Source organism: Panicum hallii, chromosome 3, assembly GCF_002211085.1.
Source record: "Panicum hallii strain FIL2 chromosome 3, PHallii_v3.1, whole genome shotgun sequence".
Classification (NCBI taxonomy): Eukaryota; Viridiplantae; Streptophyta; class Magnoliopsida; order Poales; family Poaceae; genus Panicum; species Panicum hallii.
In genome coordinates this window covers 12528811-12544649 of record NC_038044.1, presented here as the reverse complement: position 1 = coordinate 12544649, position 15839 = coordinate 12528811, and the positions used below count along the sequence as shown (strand labels likewise).

The following is a 15839-nucleotide window of genomic DNA, read 5'->3' as shown; positions in this document are numbered from 1 at the left end:
TGGCCCGTGTTGCTGCTGCTGCCACTGTCGCCCTGCCGTATATGTAAATCATGAATGAGCTATACAAAGCGAGTAAGGCTACAATATCATGCATGATAATGATATTACTTATGATTTTGAGCTTACATTCCAGCACATCCGAGCCGCTGGCATGCTTAAACATATGTGCATACATGTCTAGTAACATAGCACCAAAGAAGCAGCACCTTCTGCTCTCCAAAATGATGCAGGCAGCAGGATTGCAGGTACAGACATGGGCTCAAAAAGTTTGCTTCATTATTACTAGCAATCGGCAGCATGTAGACACCTCCATCTTCCACCAGAACTACAAAGGATGGTCTGATTGGCAGGGCATCCATTGCCGTAGTAGAACAGAGAAGCGGAACAACCTTAAACATAGGTCTTTATCTCAAGAGAAATATCGACATGATCGGTAAGTTCCAGTAACAGAACAAGGGTATCCGTCAGTTTTTCAGTTATGGGTATGCTTTATGTTAGCACCATCAAGTAGAGACCCTGAGACAGCCACATTATCATCTTTGTCACCATGAAAGGAAATCTCTTCGTCATTTCCATCAGGCTAGAGAATAGAGGCAAAACAGATACAATTGTAATGTAGCTGCCTTAACAGCCCGTTCAGAAGCACCTGAAACTAATATAGGGCAAAGAACATATAAACTTTCTCAATCATCATGCCCAAGCATCAGGACTAGTAGGTTTATGTGCTCTTGCATTTAAAGAGAAAATGAAGGTTTTAAAGAGAAGTAGATGCTAGGAGCCTAGAACAGCAGAAAAACAAATTACTTGTACAAGAGGGACAGGCTAGTCAGTACAAAGAATTGGAGGGGCTTGTTACACATACAAAGCCAAATTATTCTGCAGAGAAGCATGAGTTGCATCAATAGTTGGCCGAGTGTTTTCCAAATCCTGATAGATAAGCAACTGTTTTTCTGTATGTTCTTTGTACCTATATCAGCCTTGGACGGGGAGCCTGAGTGCCTTGAGTCTGTGAGTTAGGAGCGCTGACTCATGAAATTCTTGCCTGTGAACTTGTGAATGCGCAGAATGTGTGAGGCATGGTATGGAGGCTTACGTACCAATATAGTGGAATATACTTGGTAGGATTATCTGTCTGTAGAAGCCCTGCTCTGTAAGACCAACAGCAAAAGTATTTGTTACTATGCCCAAACAATACAATGATCCTCAAATAACTGACCCAACCTTGGTTCACTCATCCAGTACAGGTACAACACTCCTTTAAGATAGGTTGGTGGCATGTCACACAAGCAGAGGTGGAAAGAGGGTGCTTGTGAAAAGCCAAAGCTACCGGTAAAAATTGTGCATGTCAAAAAACATGGATGAGATGCTCCTGCTATCCTGCACCAACAGATTGAACCCACAGGCCAACAATCTTGTTACAACTGCAAAAAAATATGGCCTTCAAGCGTACTACCATATCCATGAATTTTCCAGGGCGTTCCAGAGAATGGGCCCTGAGTTGATTGACCTGATGGTAACCTGTACAATGGTTGTAAAGATAGTCCTTCATTGCAGTGCTTAGCAAATTCCTAGCATGGCAAGGCTTGGAACAAACAATCTTCATGTAGGGATCTCCCTAGTCGCCTTAGCCAGAGGAGCTGACAATGCTATCTCTTCATTTTTTTGATGCACTCGAACAAGACTCTCTTTAAATAAAGAGACTCTAAGAGCATATTTCTCAGTTTGATAAGAATGGGTTTCTCTAATTGCAAGAATAGTCTGTAGAGTTTCAAGCACGGGATCATAGATAATCACCTTGCCTTTGGATGTAGCAATGATTACCTTCGTTGATCCACAATCACCAACAGAACCAATAACTTTAACAACCTCTGGCTCAACTAAATCTCTGGCAACATGCGGTAATAAATCAATGCGATGCTCTAATGACCAACCACCAGAGCTATAGTCATTCAGCTTCCAAATTTGTAATGCACTGCAATCAAGCCGAGGCATTACGAAGGTCCCGGAGCATACAAAAGTGGCCAGCAAGCTCCACCAAGTGCACACCCGATACCACTCGCTCCCGGGCCATGCATAAGTGGCCATTAAGTTCCCCAAAGCGCACCCCTGGTGCCACGAAGGGTGGTGACTCGACCCATCTAAAGGTTGTTGGCCCAGCCTGCTCGAGGTGAGGTCCCCACTCACACACTCACAGCTAGAGTTAGAAGAAGGGTAAACGGTAGCGAACACACTAGATGCTGCTTGAAAAACTTTGAGATGCAGCTACTCTCCTTATATGCGCATACTAAGTTAAATAGAAGTACAAGGTAATGGCACACAACTGCTAGCTAGCTACCGTTGCTACTACCATTCCACTATTTGCTACTATTTCTGCCACTACTTGCTACTGCTGGCATATTGCTACTTGCAGCTGCTACTGTTTTCTCCAACTTGCTGCCGCCGGACATTGGCATGGCATTATCAAACAAAAAGAGCAAGAGCAGGAGAATTAACACAGGCATGCTCACCGCCTCGCCCCAGAACGCCGCCGGCTCCTTCTTCGCCTTGAGCATGCTTCGAGCCATGCCGACGACCGTTTGGTTCCGCCTCTCCATGACACCATTCTGTTGTGGTGAATATGGTGCCGTGAGATGGCATTTGACGCCTTGTTCCGCGTAATAGAGCCCGAACTCGATCAAGGTGAACTCACCGCCACGGTCCGTCCGCAGCACACGCAGCTTCTTCCCCGTCTCTGTCTCCACCTGCGCCTTGAACCTCTTGATCGCCGCCGGCACCTCGTCCTTGCTCGTAAGTAGGTGCAGCCACATGTAGCGGCTGCAGTTGTCTACTAGGATAAGGAAGTAGCGTTGCCCACCATGCGTCGCCGGCGTGATGGGCCCGCACAGATCGCCATGGACCAGCTCGAGGATGTCCCAGGCGTGGAAGCTCGCCTTCTTGGGGAACAAAGCTCGCCGTTGCTTTTTGGCAAGGCAGCTATTGTAGAGCTCCCCGACGTGCTCAATCAGCGGCAGCCCACGCACCATGTCTTGCTGCGCCATCCTTGCCAGAGCTTCAAAGCTCAGATGGCCAAAGCGCGCATGCCAGCGCCATGCCTCGTCGTCGTGCCTTGCTGCCAGGCACACTGGTCGCGCGACGCGCAACTGTAGGATGTAGAGCCGGCTCTTGGTGAGCTCCACCTTGGCGAGCAGCGTGCGCTCACAGTCGCAGATGCGGAGGACGCCACCGTCGATCAGCACTTGGCAGCCTCGCTCGTCTAGCTGGCCGATGCTGATGATGTTGCTACGGAGCTTGGGGATGAAGTAGATGTCTGTCAGCCCTTGTGCTAGCCGGACTTGCAGTGGAAGAGGATCGTCCCGTGGCCCCGGATGTCAACGACGGAGTTGTTGCCGAACTTGACTGTGCCGACGACACCGGTGTCAAGCTCAGAGAAGGCCTCGCGGTTCTCCGTCATGTGGTTGCTTGCGCCGGAGTCGAGGTACCACCGCTCCTCCACATCATCATTCTCCCACGCTAGGTTGACCTGCGCGCGCGTTTCATCGAGCACGACGTGTGCGTGGGGGGCTTCTTCAACCCCCTCACTGATGGCGCAGACCTGTGCCATCAGGAGCGCAGGCTCCTCCTCTTCTTCTTGGGCTAGGTGCGCCCCGTTCTGGTGGCGAGGCTCCTTGCACTTGTGGGCCCAGTGCCTGATCTTGCCACAGTTGTGGCAGACGTCCTTCGGGGCGGGCTTGCCGCCCTTCTTCTTCGGCTTCCCGCGGCGTTTTCCGCTGCTGCCGCCCTTTGCCGGAGCAGAGGCCCCTCTCCCTGCTTCCGCTCTCACACGCGCGCCGCCCACTCCTCCTCTATGAGTAGCAGTTGGCCGCCGGCGGACGTGCGTGCCGGCACCTCCACGACGCGGTCCTTGGCCACCTTGAGCTGCCTTGCGATGTCTTCAATCGTGAGCTCGCTCAAATCGAGCAGCGTCTCGATTGACATGGTGATTTGGGCGAATCGTGGTGGCGTGACACGCAAAAATTTCTCGACCGCCTCCTCTTCGTTGATGGTATCGCCCAGTTGCCCCAACTGGCTCACCATCATGGTGAGCCGCAGTGCAAAGTCCTCAACGGCCTCGCTGTCACGGAACGTGATGGCCTCGTACTCCCGCCGGAGCTGCTGCACCTTCGCCTTGCGCACGCGGTCGCCACCAAGTCGCATGGTCTTGAGGCTCTTCCAGGCCTCATGCGCTGTGTCCTTGGACCCCAGCGCGATGATGAACTCCGGCGGGATAGCCTTGAGGATGGCTTCCATCGTCATGTGGTCCTCCTGCTCGTCGTCGGTGCCGGAGTCGATCGCCACCCAAAGGCCCCTGGCCTTTAGCATCACCTTCATCATTACCTCCCACTAGCTATAGTTCGTGCAGGTGAGGATGGGGTCCTGGGCGCCGCCGACGTCCCGACGGTCTTCTTCACCATGTACATCGTCCCGTGACGCCCTGGTGAGATAGACTCCCATCGTCCTTGACGGCCGGTGGACGTGGCGCGGTGCCTGCGCCCGCTTGAGGCAGCAGTACTTGAGATAGCTATGGCTCTGGTACCACTTGTTGGTCCAGCCTGCTCGAGGTGAGGTCCCTAACCTCATCCCCGGCACACACACACTCACAGCTAGAGGTAGAAGAAGGGCAAGCAGTAGTGAACACACATTGGTGGGTGCTGCTTGAAACTGCAGCTGCTCTCTTTGTATGCACATACTAAGTTAAATAGTATAAGTTAAATAGAAGTACAAGGTATTTCATACAACTCTGTTGCTACCACTATTCCACTACTTGCTAATGTTTCTGCCACTACTTGCTACTGCTGCCATATTGCTACTTGCAGCTGCTACTGTTTTCTCCAACTTGCTGCCGCTAAACAGTGGCATGGCATGATCCAACAAAAAGAGCAAGAGCAGGAGAATTAACTAATAAAGATCTCATCTGTGACAGAGAAGGCTAGGATGGCAGCTCGTGGCCTTTTGACAACAAATAAGGGGCTTGTAAGCCAATGCAGAAATCCGTTTGCAAACACTGGCAGCAGTTTATCCCATATTTCATGGCTAATAGCACTCGCAGCAGCCATACGGAACCTGAAGGGTACACCTCGAGCAGCTGGCCTACACCAATCCCCATGCTCACCACCCAGAGTGTATATCTCACACTTAATACGCTGCTTATCAAGATATTTCGATTGAAATAACCTCACCACCTTGTACTTCTTTGCCCGGGCATCAAACCCGAGTCCAGCAGTTGCAAACTCCAAATCTTGGTGAGGTGGCAAGCGGGTGACAGCCCTTGTGGCTGCATTGAAAACATAGTAATATGGCACCAGAGGGTCGCATAGAAGGGTGAGGCCACGACACGGCGCAGATCATCATCAGGGCCCGACGATGAGCCTAAATACACCGCAGCGGCATCGGAATCTGTTGAGATGAAAAACAGCTTAGGCAGCACGGATGTTGCCTCGGCCCTCGCCATGTGAAGGCTGAAGAATTCCTCACAGGAAAGCTCTGCAGCCCAGGACCGGCAGACGGCCCGGAAGCGGAGGATGGATTTGACAGGCAGCCGCAGGAACACCTCTGTCGTCATCATCTCATCCGGCAGCACATGCGCACCACCAGAAAATGCAACTCTCTTATTGCTTGTAGTCATGTCACCCAAAATTGATCGACTAGTGGAGATAATCTGCACTGAAATAAACACAGGAGAAAAAAATTTAGGTATCAGGATAACCTAAGATGCAAGTTTTCTCTAGCTTTTTTATAATAAAAGGAGATGTTCCGGCCTCTGCATCTGCAAGTTTTCTCTAATAGGACCCTACGAGTGAAAATTCTTTCTTCCGCAGCCAAAAAAAAAAATGAAAATTCTAGGTGGAAGAACAAGGGTTTGTACCGCCTGAATTCCGATGTCGGGGTCGACGGCGTTGTCAAGCGAGATGCTTGGGAAATTATCCCAGAGACGCACCTTCCAACTTCAATAGATAGAGGGGATGTACAGAAGTCACAGCCGGAGTCCAATACGAACACCACAGAACAAGCGACTTCCCATGACTCCCAATAATTAAATTAAGAATGTATCTCCATGTCAATCGACTGAGATGTAGCTATCTGTCAATCGATGTGTCTCCAGTTCGACGGCTAGGCCTGCTGCACATTTCTATGTGCTTGTTACTGTGCCTTATCGGGTCCGCTTTTACCGTAGCGCACCGGTTAAAGATTTAAACACAGCCAAAACAGGCATGCTGGTGGTCTGTACACTCATTAGCGGTTGGGACCTGATATTGGGTCCTGTAACTGCCTGTTCTGTTTAGTTTTCCCAACTAGAATAGAAAAAGGTAACAAATAAATAAAAAATACTTGTAAAATTTTTGGCTGGTAATAAAGTTACATTTACTCAGACATTTACAGGAACATTTTCTAGACTGATATTACAAACAAAAGGCCACAGATCTGAAGTAAAAATACACATTTATAGGTACAATTTCTGGGCTGATAACAAGAAAACAACACATGAAAACACACACATTTACAGTGCAACTTTTTGGCTGATAACAAGAAAAGAAAAAGCACATCTGAAAAAACACACATTTACAGTGCAACTTTTTGGCTGATAACAAGAAAAAAACACATCTTAGAAAACAGAGGTTTAGTGGTATATTTTTTGGGCTGATAGCAAGAAAAAAACACATCTGAATAACGCAAACCTGAAAAATTTAACATCTGGAAATTTTGGCCTGAAAAAACAAGACTAGTCCATGTTAAGAATTATAGTTCTTGTATTCTAAAATTTAACAACTTAACTACTTAAAATGATATGTACATATCAACTAAGCCTAGATATGCATAGTCGTCGCAAGACAGGTCCATATTTATCTTAAAAAACAACACAATAAAATAAGGTTAAAAAAAGGATGTGTGAAGAGCACCTATGTATAAATATTTTCTTCCAACAGAATGCAAGAAAAGACATTAGTTGCTAGAAGTAGAAGGTTTGAATCTTAGTTTCCAAGGGTAATAATAATATATGTTGCCAGAACAGTTGTAACAAACATAAAAGACGTTAGGATCATGTGAAATTAGTAAATTGAGGAAAGACAGAATATAAAAGTAAAAAAATAGGCATTCATGAGGAATGCACAAAGGTAAAGACAACGATAAATGAAATGAAATCCTAGCCACTAAATTGGCTACCTGTATGAAACGAACTAGTCATTCTAGCATGAATAAAGTGAGGGAAAAGCAATTCCTGAAAGTAGCCCCATGGACAACAGGTATAACATACCTAATCTTTATACCTAATCAAAACAGCTAAGTGGACCATGGAAAATGATTTAACAATAAATCAATAATATTGTTTTCTAAATGGGCTACACAACCATCAATCAACAACCCTGTAATCTGATAGATGTAACACTAAACAGCATAAGAAGAAAGCTGCACCAGGAGATTGGCACATGCTCTCGTGTATACTGTTAAAGGCTGAACAACATATGTCGTTGCCAAAGATTCGAGATTATACCTCCTGTAAAAAACGAGATCCGTGTAAATGGAGCCTTTTAAGTGCCATCATGAGACCCACTCCTTGACAACAAGAGTACTGACTATTAGAGAGCTACTCTTTCTGGTGCCAATCAACGTATGGTGGACAACTGATGCATAAAGTTCAGTGCAAATGGTTTTAGAGCCAGCTCAGTTACTGTTTAAGACTATTAGATATACCAGGAACTAGAGAAGTAAAAAATATTGTTCTAACAACTTTATTAACTGAAACTGACATTAGTAGTTCAAAGATATTCCCAGCCGGTAAACATGAGTTTCATATACTTGTAAATAGCTTTACCAATGGCCACTCATTTGCAATACAAAGTTAGGTAGCAGACTATTGTTGCAACAACAGAACATGAGTTCAACTTAATCAAACCAACAAACGGAGAAAATAGAAACTCAGAACTAAATCAATTTACATCATGTCCAGAGTTTAAAAAAATATTCAGAGTTGGCACAATGTGGCATCTGAAAACAGACATATAAAATCCTATAAGTTATTTTGTATAAAAGAAAAACCACATAGAAGTGGCAATAGAAATGTATAGTAGCAAGACATGGCTGCTGCAGAATGGATAAAGAAAGGATTGATGTAAGTTGCATGCATATTTTTTTTAAATTATAGTGGCCATACACACAAGATACACCAAAATTTGGGGTGTAAGTACATGTACAGTATTAGGCAACTCTAATTGAAATAAAAATAAAGTCCAACTACCAGAATGTAGTGTTGCAAAAAAAGAACTGATAAATGTCCAAGAAAGGAGCAGCATATCCTAACAGAAAAGGCATGAATTTGGACACCAAAAATAAAATCCACAAATATGCATATATGTACAGATCTGCTACTAAATGTTGAATAAAAGAGGATTGATTATACCCCTCAATCTAAAAAGTTACAGCCAGCAAGAGTATAAGATACAACAAAATCGTTCTCTGTAACTATAACATATTTAAACTATAATCGGGAAAGAAACTTGAAAAATACCTTGCTTGCAAGAAAAGGACCGTGACCCCTCGCAGTGGAGGCGGAGTGATTTTTTTTTGCTCCACTTAGGGAAAAAATAAAGGAACATACAATATAATTAGTAAGGACACATCTAATCATTATAATAAGAATTAGCGGGAATAAAATAACAACCTTCTAGCCCCAACACAAAAAGAATCATTATAATAAGGCAAAGGGGCCACATACAGGACACACAGTGATAAAGGGGCACATGCATTATCTTTACAATTACATAAATGAAGAAAAATCACACTATAAATTACTGTGAAATATAGAGATTAAGGTTCTTATAGTTGTCTTATGCACAAATTATGCTAAAACTCACATCTTAAGAGATAGAATTCAAACTATGATTAAGATTATGAATTAAGATTTCAGGTAGTATCAACTTTAGCCAAATATACAAACTAACAATTTTAGATAAGAAAGATAAGATAAAGTAGAAACACTACATAAAGGCACCATATGCAAGGCACCGGATAAAAGGGATCATGCAATTCAGCAGCCAGTCCTACTTCAAACTTCCAACAATACATTTTGCATAGACGTGCCAACAAATTTCAAAATGGTCATATTTCATTGGAAGTTGACCTGCGTAATAGCTTATAAAATTCAACAAACTTCATATTAACTTCTGCTAAAAAATAACAAATTTGCTCCTCTTCAATCGATTGAGATTTTATCTTTCCGTCAATCAATGATGTGGTGCGCTGGATCAGATATCAGCGGTTGTGAGTGATTTATTTATAATTGTGGAATCAGGTCCGCTCTATCTATTTGGTGTATCCATTTGACTGATATTGGGTTTGCTCGTAGCGCCCGGACCTGCGTACCATTGTTCTTCAGAAAGGACACCGAATCCAAGCCGCCGCCGCGACTGCCCCAGGCACGATGTGGTCAGCCCATGGCAAATCAAGTGGCCCGAGGCGGGACGGAGGGTGGAGGAGGAGGCCGATCTGTGGCGGGTGTGCGGGTTGGAGGCGATCGCAGGCAGGAAGGAGTAAGGGATGGTGTCAGAAGGGCGGGGATGGCCGGTTGGGGCGACTAGGGACCGGAGAGTAGAGGCTTGACAGGAATGCCCTTCTCGCAAAAAGATTGGCCGGTGATCCATGATTTAATAATTTTATTCTAGTTTTTCTTTTCTTCTTTAAAAGGCAATAGTTTTCTTGAGCTAAAAGCTCCTAAATGTGTTTATTTTTTTTGAAATCCCTCTAAATAAATCGACATGTATGTTTATTATGTGCGCTATATCTAAATACATAATAAAAATTATGTATCTAGAGTTAAAATGACGCATAACTTGGACTCATGAGTGATGTTCTTGATGTGCCGATTATGTTTTTTATTCCTTAATTTTGTGCTATTTATTGTCTCTTTGTGCTACGAAACGCAGTAAGTAATGGACTCATATGACTCTAAATTTGTGAGTTATGTTTAATTTTCACCGCTGGAATTTAGCACCCGCAGTAGAGGTCCGCTATCCAAACACCGATACGCTATTCGCTCTTTATTACATCTGTATCATTGTGTGTAACTTTCTCCTCCTAGGATGGGTTCTGGTCAGCATCGTCCTGTTTGACGAAATGCCGCACAGTAGCCTCGTCTACTGGACCGTGATATACTGATATCCGGTCTCGCATATGATGAGGATGTGTGGACATGTTACGATGCTGTTGTAAGCCTAAACAAATTACGTTCTCTGTCCTGATAAAGAGAACGCCTCTCTTGGTCTTCAGATCTTTGAACTTGCCTACTGCCATGGTTATCTTGACAATGTTCTTGTAGCAAAAACGTGCTTATTGGCGTGCCGTCTAGTGTCTAGATGTGATCTGCTCAACTGTGCCTACGGCTTTTTCTGTAATCCCGGTGTCAGGAATGTTGGCAGGAAACGGAGATGATTGCAGGTTATGGCCTGTGCATTTTAAGATTTCTCACTGAAGATGCAATGAGGCTCTTCCGTAGGCCGTAGATTTGTTTGCTTCGGAGCAAGACTTGATGAGTTCATCTGTATCCAGCTGCTGTAACTTTGTATCTGCTGTCCAACAAGCTCATGGCGAAAGGAAGTGAGGAACAACTAGTAAATCCATGCAAAACTTCTGAAACTTGGATCTGCTTCATCCCAGTTTGTGTTCACTTGACCAAACAAATTATCAAAGCAGAGGCAGCCCTTGGCTTAGTTCAGAGCTCACTGAGAAGTCATTGATGGATTTGGTGTCATGGGGGATCATCATCCCTGCGTTTCTAAAACACTGGTAGTGTTCAGAGATGACTTCGTAGAGAAGCCTGATGAGTCATCCCGGCTGAACGCCTCGCGCAAACGCTTGTATTGATCAGACAGTGCAGGGCTGCAGGTGCACATCAAGCATTTCGCTGATGCCTATTCATTGGCTGGATGCCATTACCATACTTACAGGAGCTTATCTCAGCATGCAGCCATCTTGGGCTAGTTCCTAGTTGAGAAAAAAGGTGTCATCGAGGCAATGCCACTCCGGCCATGCTTGGCCAGTAGTTTGAACTTTGGAAGACACATTTTATCTAAAGCTATACAATGGCAGCTTTTTTATGGTAATGTTTCTATTTGGAATCAGCCATGGTGTCCTGAATGGATTAGCATACACGAACACGTCAAAGATGAGCCTATGAACTCCAACCTTCCGGTAGATGTGGCAGATTTGCGGTTGACAAATCCCAAAAGATGGAATTTCACTTTGCTTTCTTCTATTTTCAGTCCATATTTTGTAAATCATGTTCTGCAGATCCCTTTATGCCAAACTGGAGGTCAAGATATCATAATATGCGCAAAGTGCATACAGACTCCTTCAACAAGAAACTATTGAATCAACTGTAAGCGAACTTAACCGATCTAATCATACAACAGCTGTCATTTAGTTTAATTTGGAGAAATAAACAAAACCTTCCTCGAGTTCAAGTGTTTATTTGGAGACTCCTCACAAAAAATATTCCAAATGCTCAACGTGTGCACAGAAGAATTAGAAATACAGAATCTAATTGTGCACATTGCAATATGGTTGAAAATGATGAGCATCTGTTTTTTCACTGTAACTTTGCAAGGAATGTTTGGTTTGCTTCTCCTCTAGCGATTAAAACTGATCCATATATCATATCATGGAGACCAATCCTCATGGACTTTACACATCCAAGCAAAAACTTCACAAGCTAATTCTCCCCTTCATGCTGAGGCCTTGAGCCTTTTCCTTGGCCTTCATGTTATTATTTCTTTGCAGGTCCATGAGTGTGATTTTTATTTCCTTGCAGATAATTCTGAACTCATCGCCTGTATGAAAGAACAACAGGAAGTTACTCCGGAGTCCGGACTGGAGAATTAGGTACATTATTAAGGATATGCGAGAGTTCTTCTATATTCCAAGGGAAGAAAAAATTATAGCTGATAGATTAGCACGAAATGTAACTTCTGTAAGATTGGATAACCTCAATTTCAATTGTTCTAATTTCACTCGTTGTGGGGTTTGCCCTCTGAAAGAAAAACTTTGTAACTGGCCATCTTAGGCTGATATTTGTACTGTTTTCCACATTTGAATGAAAGTTTGTAGCCCGTTTGGGCGTTTTACAACCCCCCCCCCCCAAACCCCAAAAAAGAGGTCGCTGATGAACAGCTGCCGGATCAATGGAATTGGAAACAAAGAACTTTGCGGTGGCCACGGCCATGGAGCAGCAGCGGTGGCACGTGTGCTTCGCTGCCGAATGTCAGGAATGTTATGGCAGGAAACAAGATGATTGCAGGTTATGGTGTGTGCATTTTAACTGAAGATGCAATGAGGCTTTTCGGTAGCTTGGTTTGCTTGGGAGCAGGACTTGATAAGGTTAATGGCCGTATGATAAGGGGTCCAGCAGCTGATATCCCTGCAACTTGTCCTATAGCAGCTGGTAAATGGGAGAGGACATTATCTTGTCCCAGGCTTGGTCCAAACTGCATTTCCCAACTTGTATCGCTGAAGCGATCAGATCATTGCTGTGGGCTCCATATGGAGTTCTTTCCTAAGATATCAGTGGGCTTCTCTTTTGGCTCACGTGTCCTACGCAACGCCCCTTTGCCTTCATGGGGATCAGTTTCTTTTTCGCCCAAAGTAGCCACTAACACAGTACCATGAGGCATGTGCCTCACAAAACAACATGGAGCAGTACTTTGCTGTGGCATTTTTACAAAAAAAACATTCTAATCTAGTAAGTACATCTAACAAATGTTTTCTTTACGAACATTCATCCAACCATCATATTCCGACAAGGTAAAGTATATGGTGCAGTGGTTCACATCAGTAGTAGTCTAACATGCGCAATTTCGTACCATATATTTGTTTTGAAGTTAAAGGCCCGTTTGGTGTGGCGCCTAGGACGCCACACCGCGCCTAACTTGTGGCGGCCAAAACGGCCGCCGCACCTGCGGCAGAAAAAGTTAGGCGCGGTGTGGCAGGTGTGGCGGCTCTCCAAACAGGCCCTAAATCCAGTAACTAGTTACTATTTTACATATATGGGAGTATGGGACTATTTGTGTGTCCTGACGACTTAGGGAAACTCGAAGAACATCTTAGCGAACTTTTGTCTTGATAGGGCCTCTTGGTATCTTGTTGAGGACATTGGAGTCAACCTTCTCGTAGAATTTCTTGAGGTCTTCACCCCCTTTGGCAACAATATGGTCCACTTCTGTTTCGTATCTTTCATATAATGGCGGTAAAGTCAGAGCACACAAAAATCCTAGTCAAGAAAGCATGATAAATTGTCAGAATATGAGTACATATGAATAAATCGTTCTTTTCGCATGCTTTGGGCTGTGCACTTGCTGATGCATCTCTTCAAGCATCCTCTTTCAATAACACTTACCAACATATAACAGTGTGGTGAAGCTGCAAGTATCTCCAACTACTGCCAGTACCCACAAAGATCCAATCACCTTATAAGAATAAAGAAAAAAACATTTGAGTTCACTAAGCTGAATGTTAACAGAAAAATAAAGGCATAGAGATTATTTTGTGAACATTACATGCTTAATGAATATTCTTTAACCAGATGGAAATTTGAGATTGCTTTATGCCATTAAAGAACATGTGGCATCAATTTAAATTTCTCTGTTCGAGTCTTCAGAACTTCTGCATATTTTGATGCACAGCAACAACGTGATAGTCATAGGCCATGCTAATACTATTAAGCAAAGTGCGCAGATCAGAAAACGCAGATCGTATATACCATGAGAAACTTCTTGAGATCCTTCCCGCATGCAATGTCATACAGGATTGATACAAAGTGAGCCAGTTTGTACTGGGTGGTCTGTGCAATTTCTCTGAACGCTTTTTCAGAAACAATGGCCTCTGGAATATGTGGAGGCCGCCTGCAAAACACGAGACTTTAGCTGACATTGTTTTCGCGTTATCCCTTGTCCGGTGAGATATAGCTACAAAAATCTTAGACAGCATAGCAGTGCAACCTGTCAAAGAGAGGCGCGGCGTTCGACCAGATGAAGAGCAGAAGCATCCCAAGGAGTGCAATGTGACAAAGGAGCGTTACTACGTTGTACTCAACCACGTCGAACAGGAACCAGACCAGTGTTGCCCCTGCGAGGATCCCTGCTGATAGGTTTTTGTTCCTCCATAGCAGGATGTCCGCGACTGCAAATCCAATCTAATTCAGTGATCACTCTGGAGCCGATTCAGACACCAGCACCTGGAATGTTGCTGATACACGACAACTTTTCAGAAAATACTAACTAGTAGCATTGCACCTTTCCATCGACCGAGTAGCTTATGAACTGATCTGCGTCTATGAAATAGCCTTGTTGCCGGTCCATCATCGTCAGAAGAACTGCTCTCAACATGAGGAGGCATGGCTTCAGAGTTCTGAGAAATTCTTGTGGCGTTTGGTAGCAATTCGTCTGGTCACGACAGCTCTCCTCCAGTTGTCCTTATAGGCTGTCAGGTATTATGAGAGGATAAAGAAGCTTGGCATGAGAAGGCAAGGATAGCTTTGTGCCGGGGGGTACAGGGGAGTGAACGAATATGAGGTAAGGTTTGCTTCAGCCGGAGGTTTTGTAACAGCTCAGGGATTCCTTCTTACAGACTTGAAGCCACATAGCGGTCGCAGGAAAAAAAAAATCACTGCCGGTATCGTGGCATCGGGGACTTGTTGATTGTTGTGCTTGTGCATCGTCTTTGTCAAAGAATAAACTGCTTTAATTGAGAGGGGGTGGGGGGGCACCTTCGCATGGGTTAGGGACTTTTTGGTCTAGATTCCAGATTGTAAAATCTTTATCTGAACTCTAACGTTAATTTAGGAACAGATGTTTCGGGAACTGAAGGCCTGTCAAGCTGTCACAGTGATGCGAGATGGCGGAGAGGCAAGTGCCATTGCCACTACAGAAAGGTTGGCTTAATGGAATGGGCATTAGCATCAGCTAAACCCCCTTGAGTTTTCATATGTGTTTTGGAATGCCTATTTGTTTGTGAGGAAGAATACAATATAATAATGGCCATTAGCATGTTGGGGAGTTGCTTTTTTGGGCCTGCGCTGAGTGTAGTTTTCACCAGAAACTTGCAGTACAGGCGATTGCTGTTGTACAGGTGAAACCAGTTTCTCTTTACTTGTGTGGCAGGCTAGCAGCCAGCAGCAGCCTAGCACGATGTTGGGTTAAGGGAGTTAGTTATAGCGGCAGTTTTTATTAATCCAGGGAAAAAAGGGAGAAAATTGCTCCTGAATCTACCCAATATATATGTTCAGAATAGATATTCAGCTAGGCATGCAGTGCAATCACCTTTTATCTTTCACTACTTTTACCACCAGATGTCTTGCGTTCTCTCTGGTTCCCAAAGCAACCAAATTAACGAACTACTTACCAAAGTAAAACAGATTTTGCTCATACTTTAACCATCCCAACTAACCTGATCTGATCAACAGAATGGAACAGCGCAATTCAACAAACCTTATCATGGCCGGCGGTCCACCAAACCTGCTTTTCGCTAGTCCGTGATCGACACTCACGCAGTGCGCGCCGTTTCGTTATGCGCTCGGTTGAGCTGCTTTCAAGCTGCACCAAGAATAATTCCTCTTTTCCGTTTGAGTAGTAGCGCAAATGGTGCAATCATTGTGCAGAGCATTTGGTCCTCCCTCTGCCTAGTGGCGCACACACCGTGCGCTTGCTTGTGACGTGCTCCTCACAATGCCATCGAGTCGATCTGCGCTGCACACTTGTACTGCACTAGCCACGCGATCATGCATGTCCGGGCCGGCCTTGTACGTGATCGCAGCTTCC

General features: G+C 44.6%; 1 protein-coding gene and 1 pseudogene across 1 annotated transcript; both read right to left on the bottom strand.

Annotated features, from left to right (window-relative positions):
• Positions 1 to 1599: 1599 nt before the first annotated feature.
• LOC112885221 lies at positions 1600 to 5662 on the bottom strand (annotated as a pseudogene).
• Positions 5663 to 12732: 7070 nt separating this feature from the next.
• Positions 12733 to 14450, bottom strand: LOC112887622 (reticulon-like protein B9). Its single transcript, XM_025953847.1, has 5 exons — positions 14316 to 14450; positions 14022 to 14202; positions 13784 to 13940; positions 13421 to 13490; positions 12733 to 13294 (listed from the first exon to the last, which is right to left on the bottom strand). Exons 1-5 carry the CDS (start codon positions 14416 to 14418, stop codon positions 13128 to 13130), a joined length of 678 nt encoding a protein of 225 aa, XP_025809632.1. The 5' UTR covers positions 14419 to 14450; the 3' UTR covers positions 12733 to 13127.
• Between the last annotated feature and the right edge of the window lie 1389 nt (positions 14451 to 15839).

What these genes read in the sequence shown, in the direction of transcription:
- LOC112887622 (XM_025953847.1), bottom strand. Translation starts at nt 14,418, where the DNA reads ATGCCTCCTCATGTTGAGAGCAGTTCTTCTGACGATGATGGACCGGCA. An exon ending in GCTACTCGGTCGATGGAAAG is followed by an intron (nt 14,203 to 14,315) that starts GTGCAATGCTAC and finishes TTGGATTTGCAG; the next exon opens with TCGCGGACATCCTGCTATGG. An exon ending in CACCACACTGTTATATGTTG is followed by an intron (nt 13,295 to 13,420) that starts GTAAGTGTTATT and finishes TTTCTTGACTAG; the next exon opens with GATTTTTGTGTGCTCTGACT.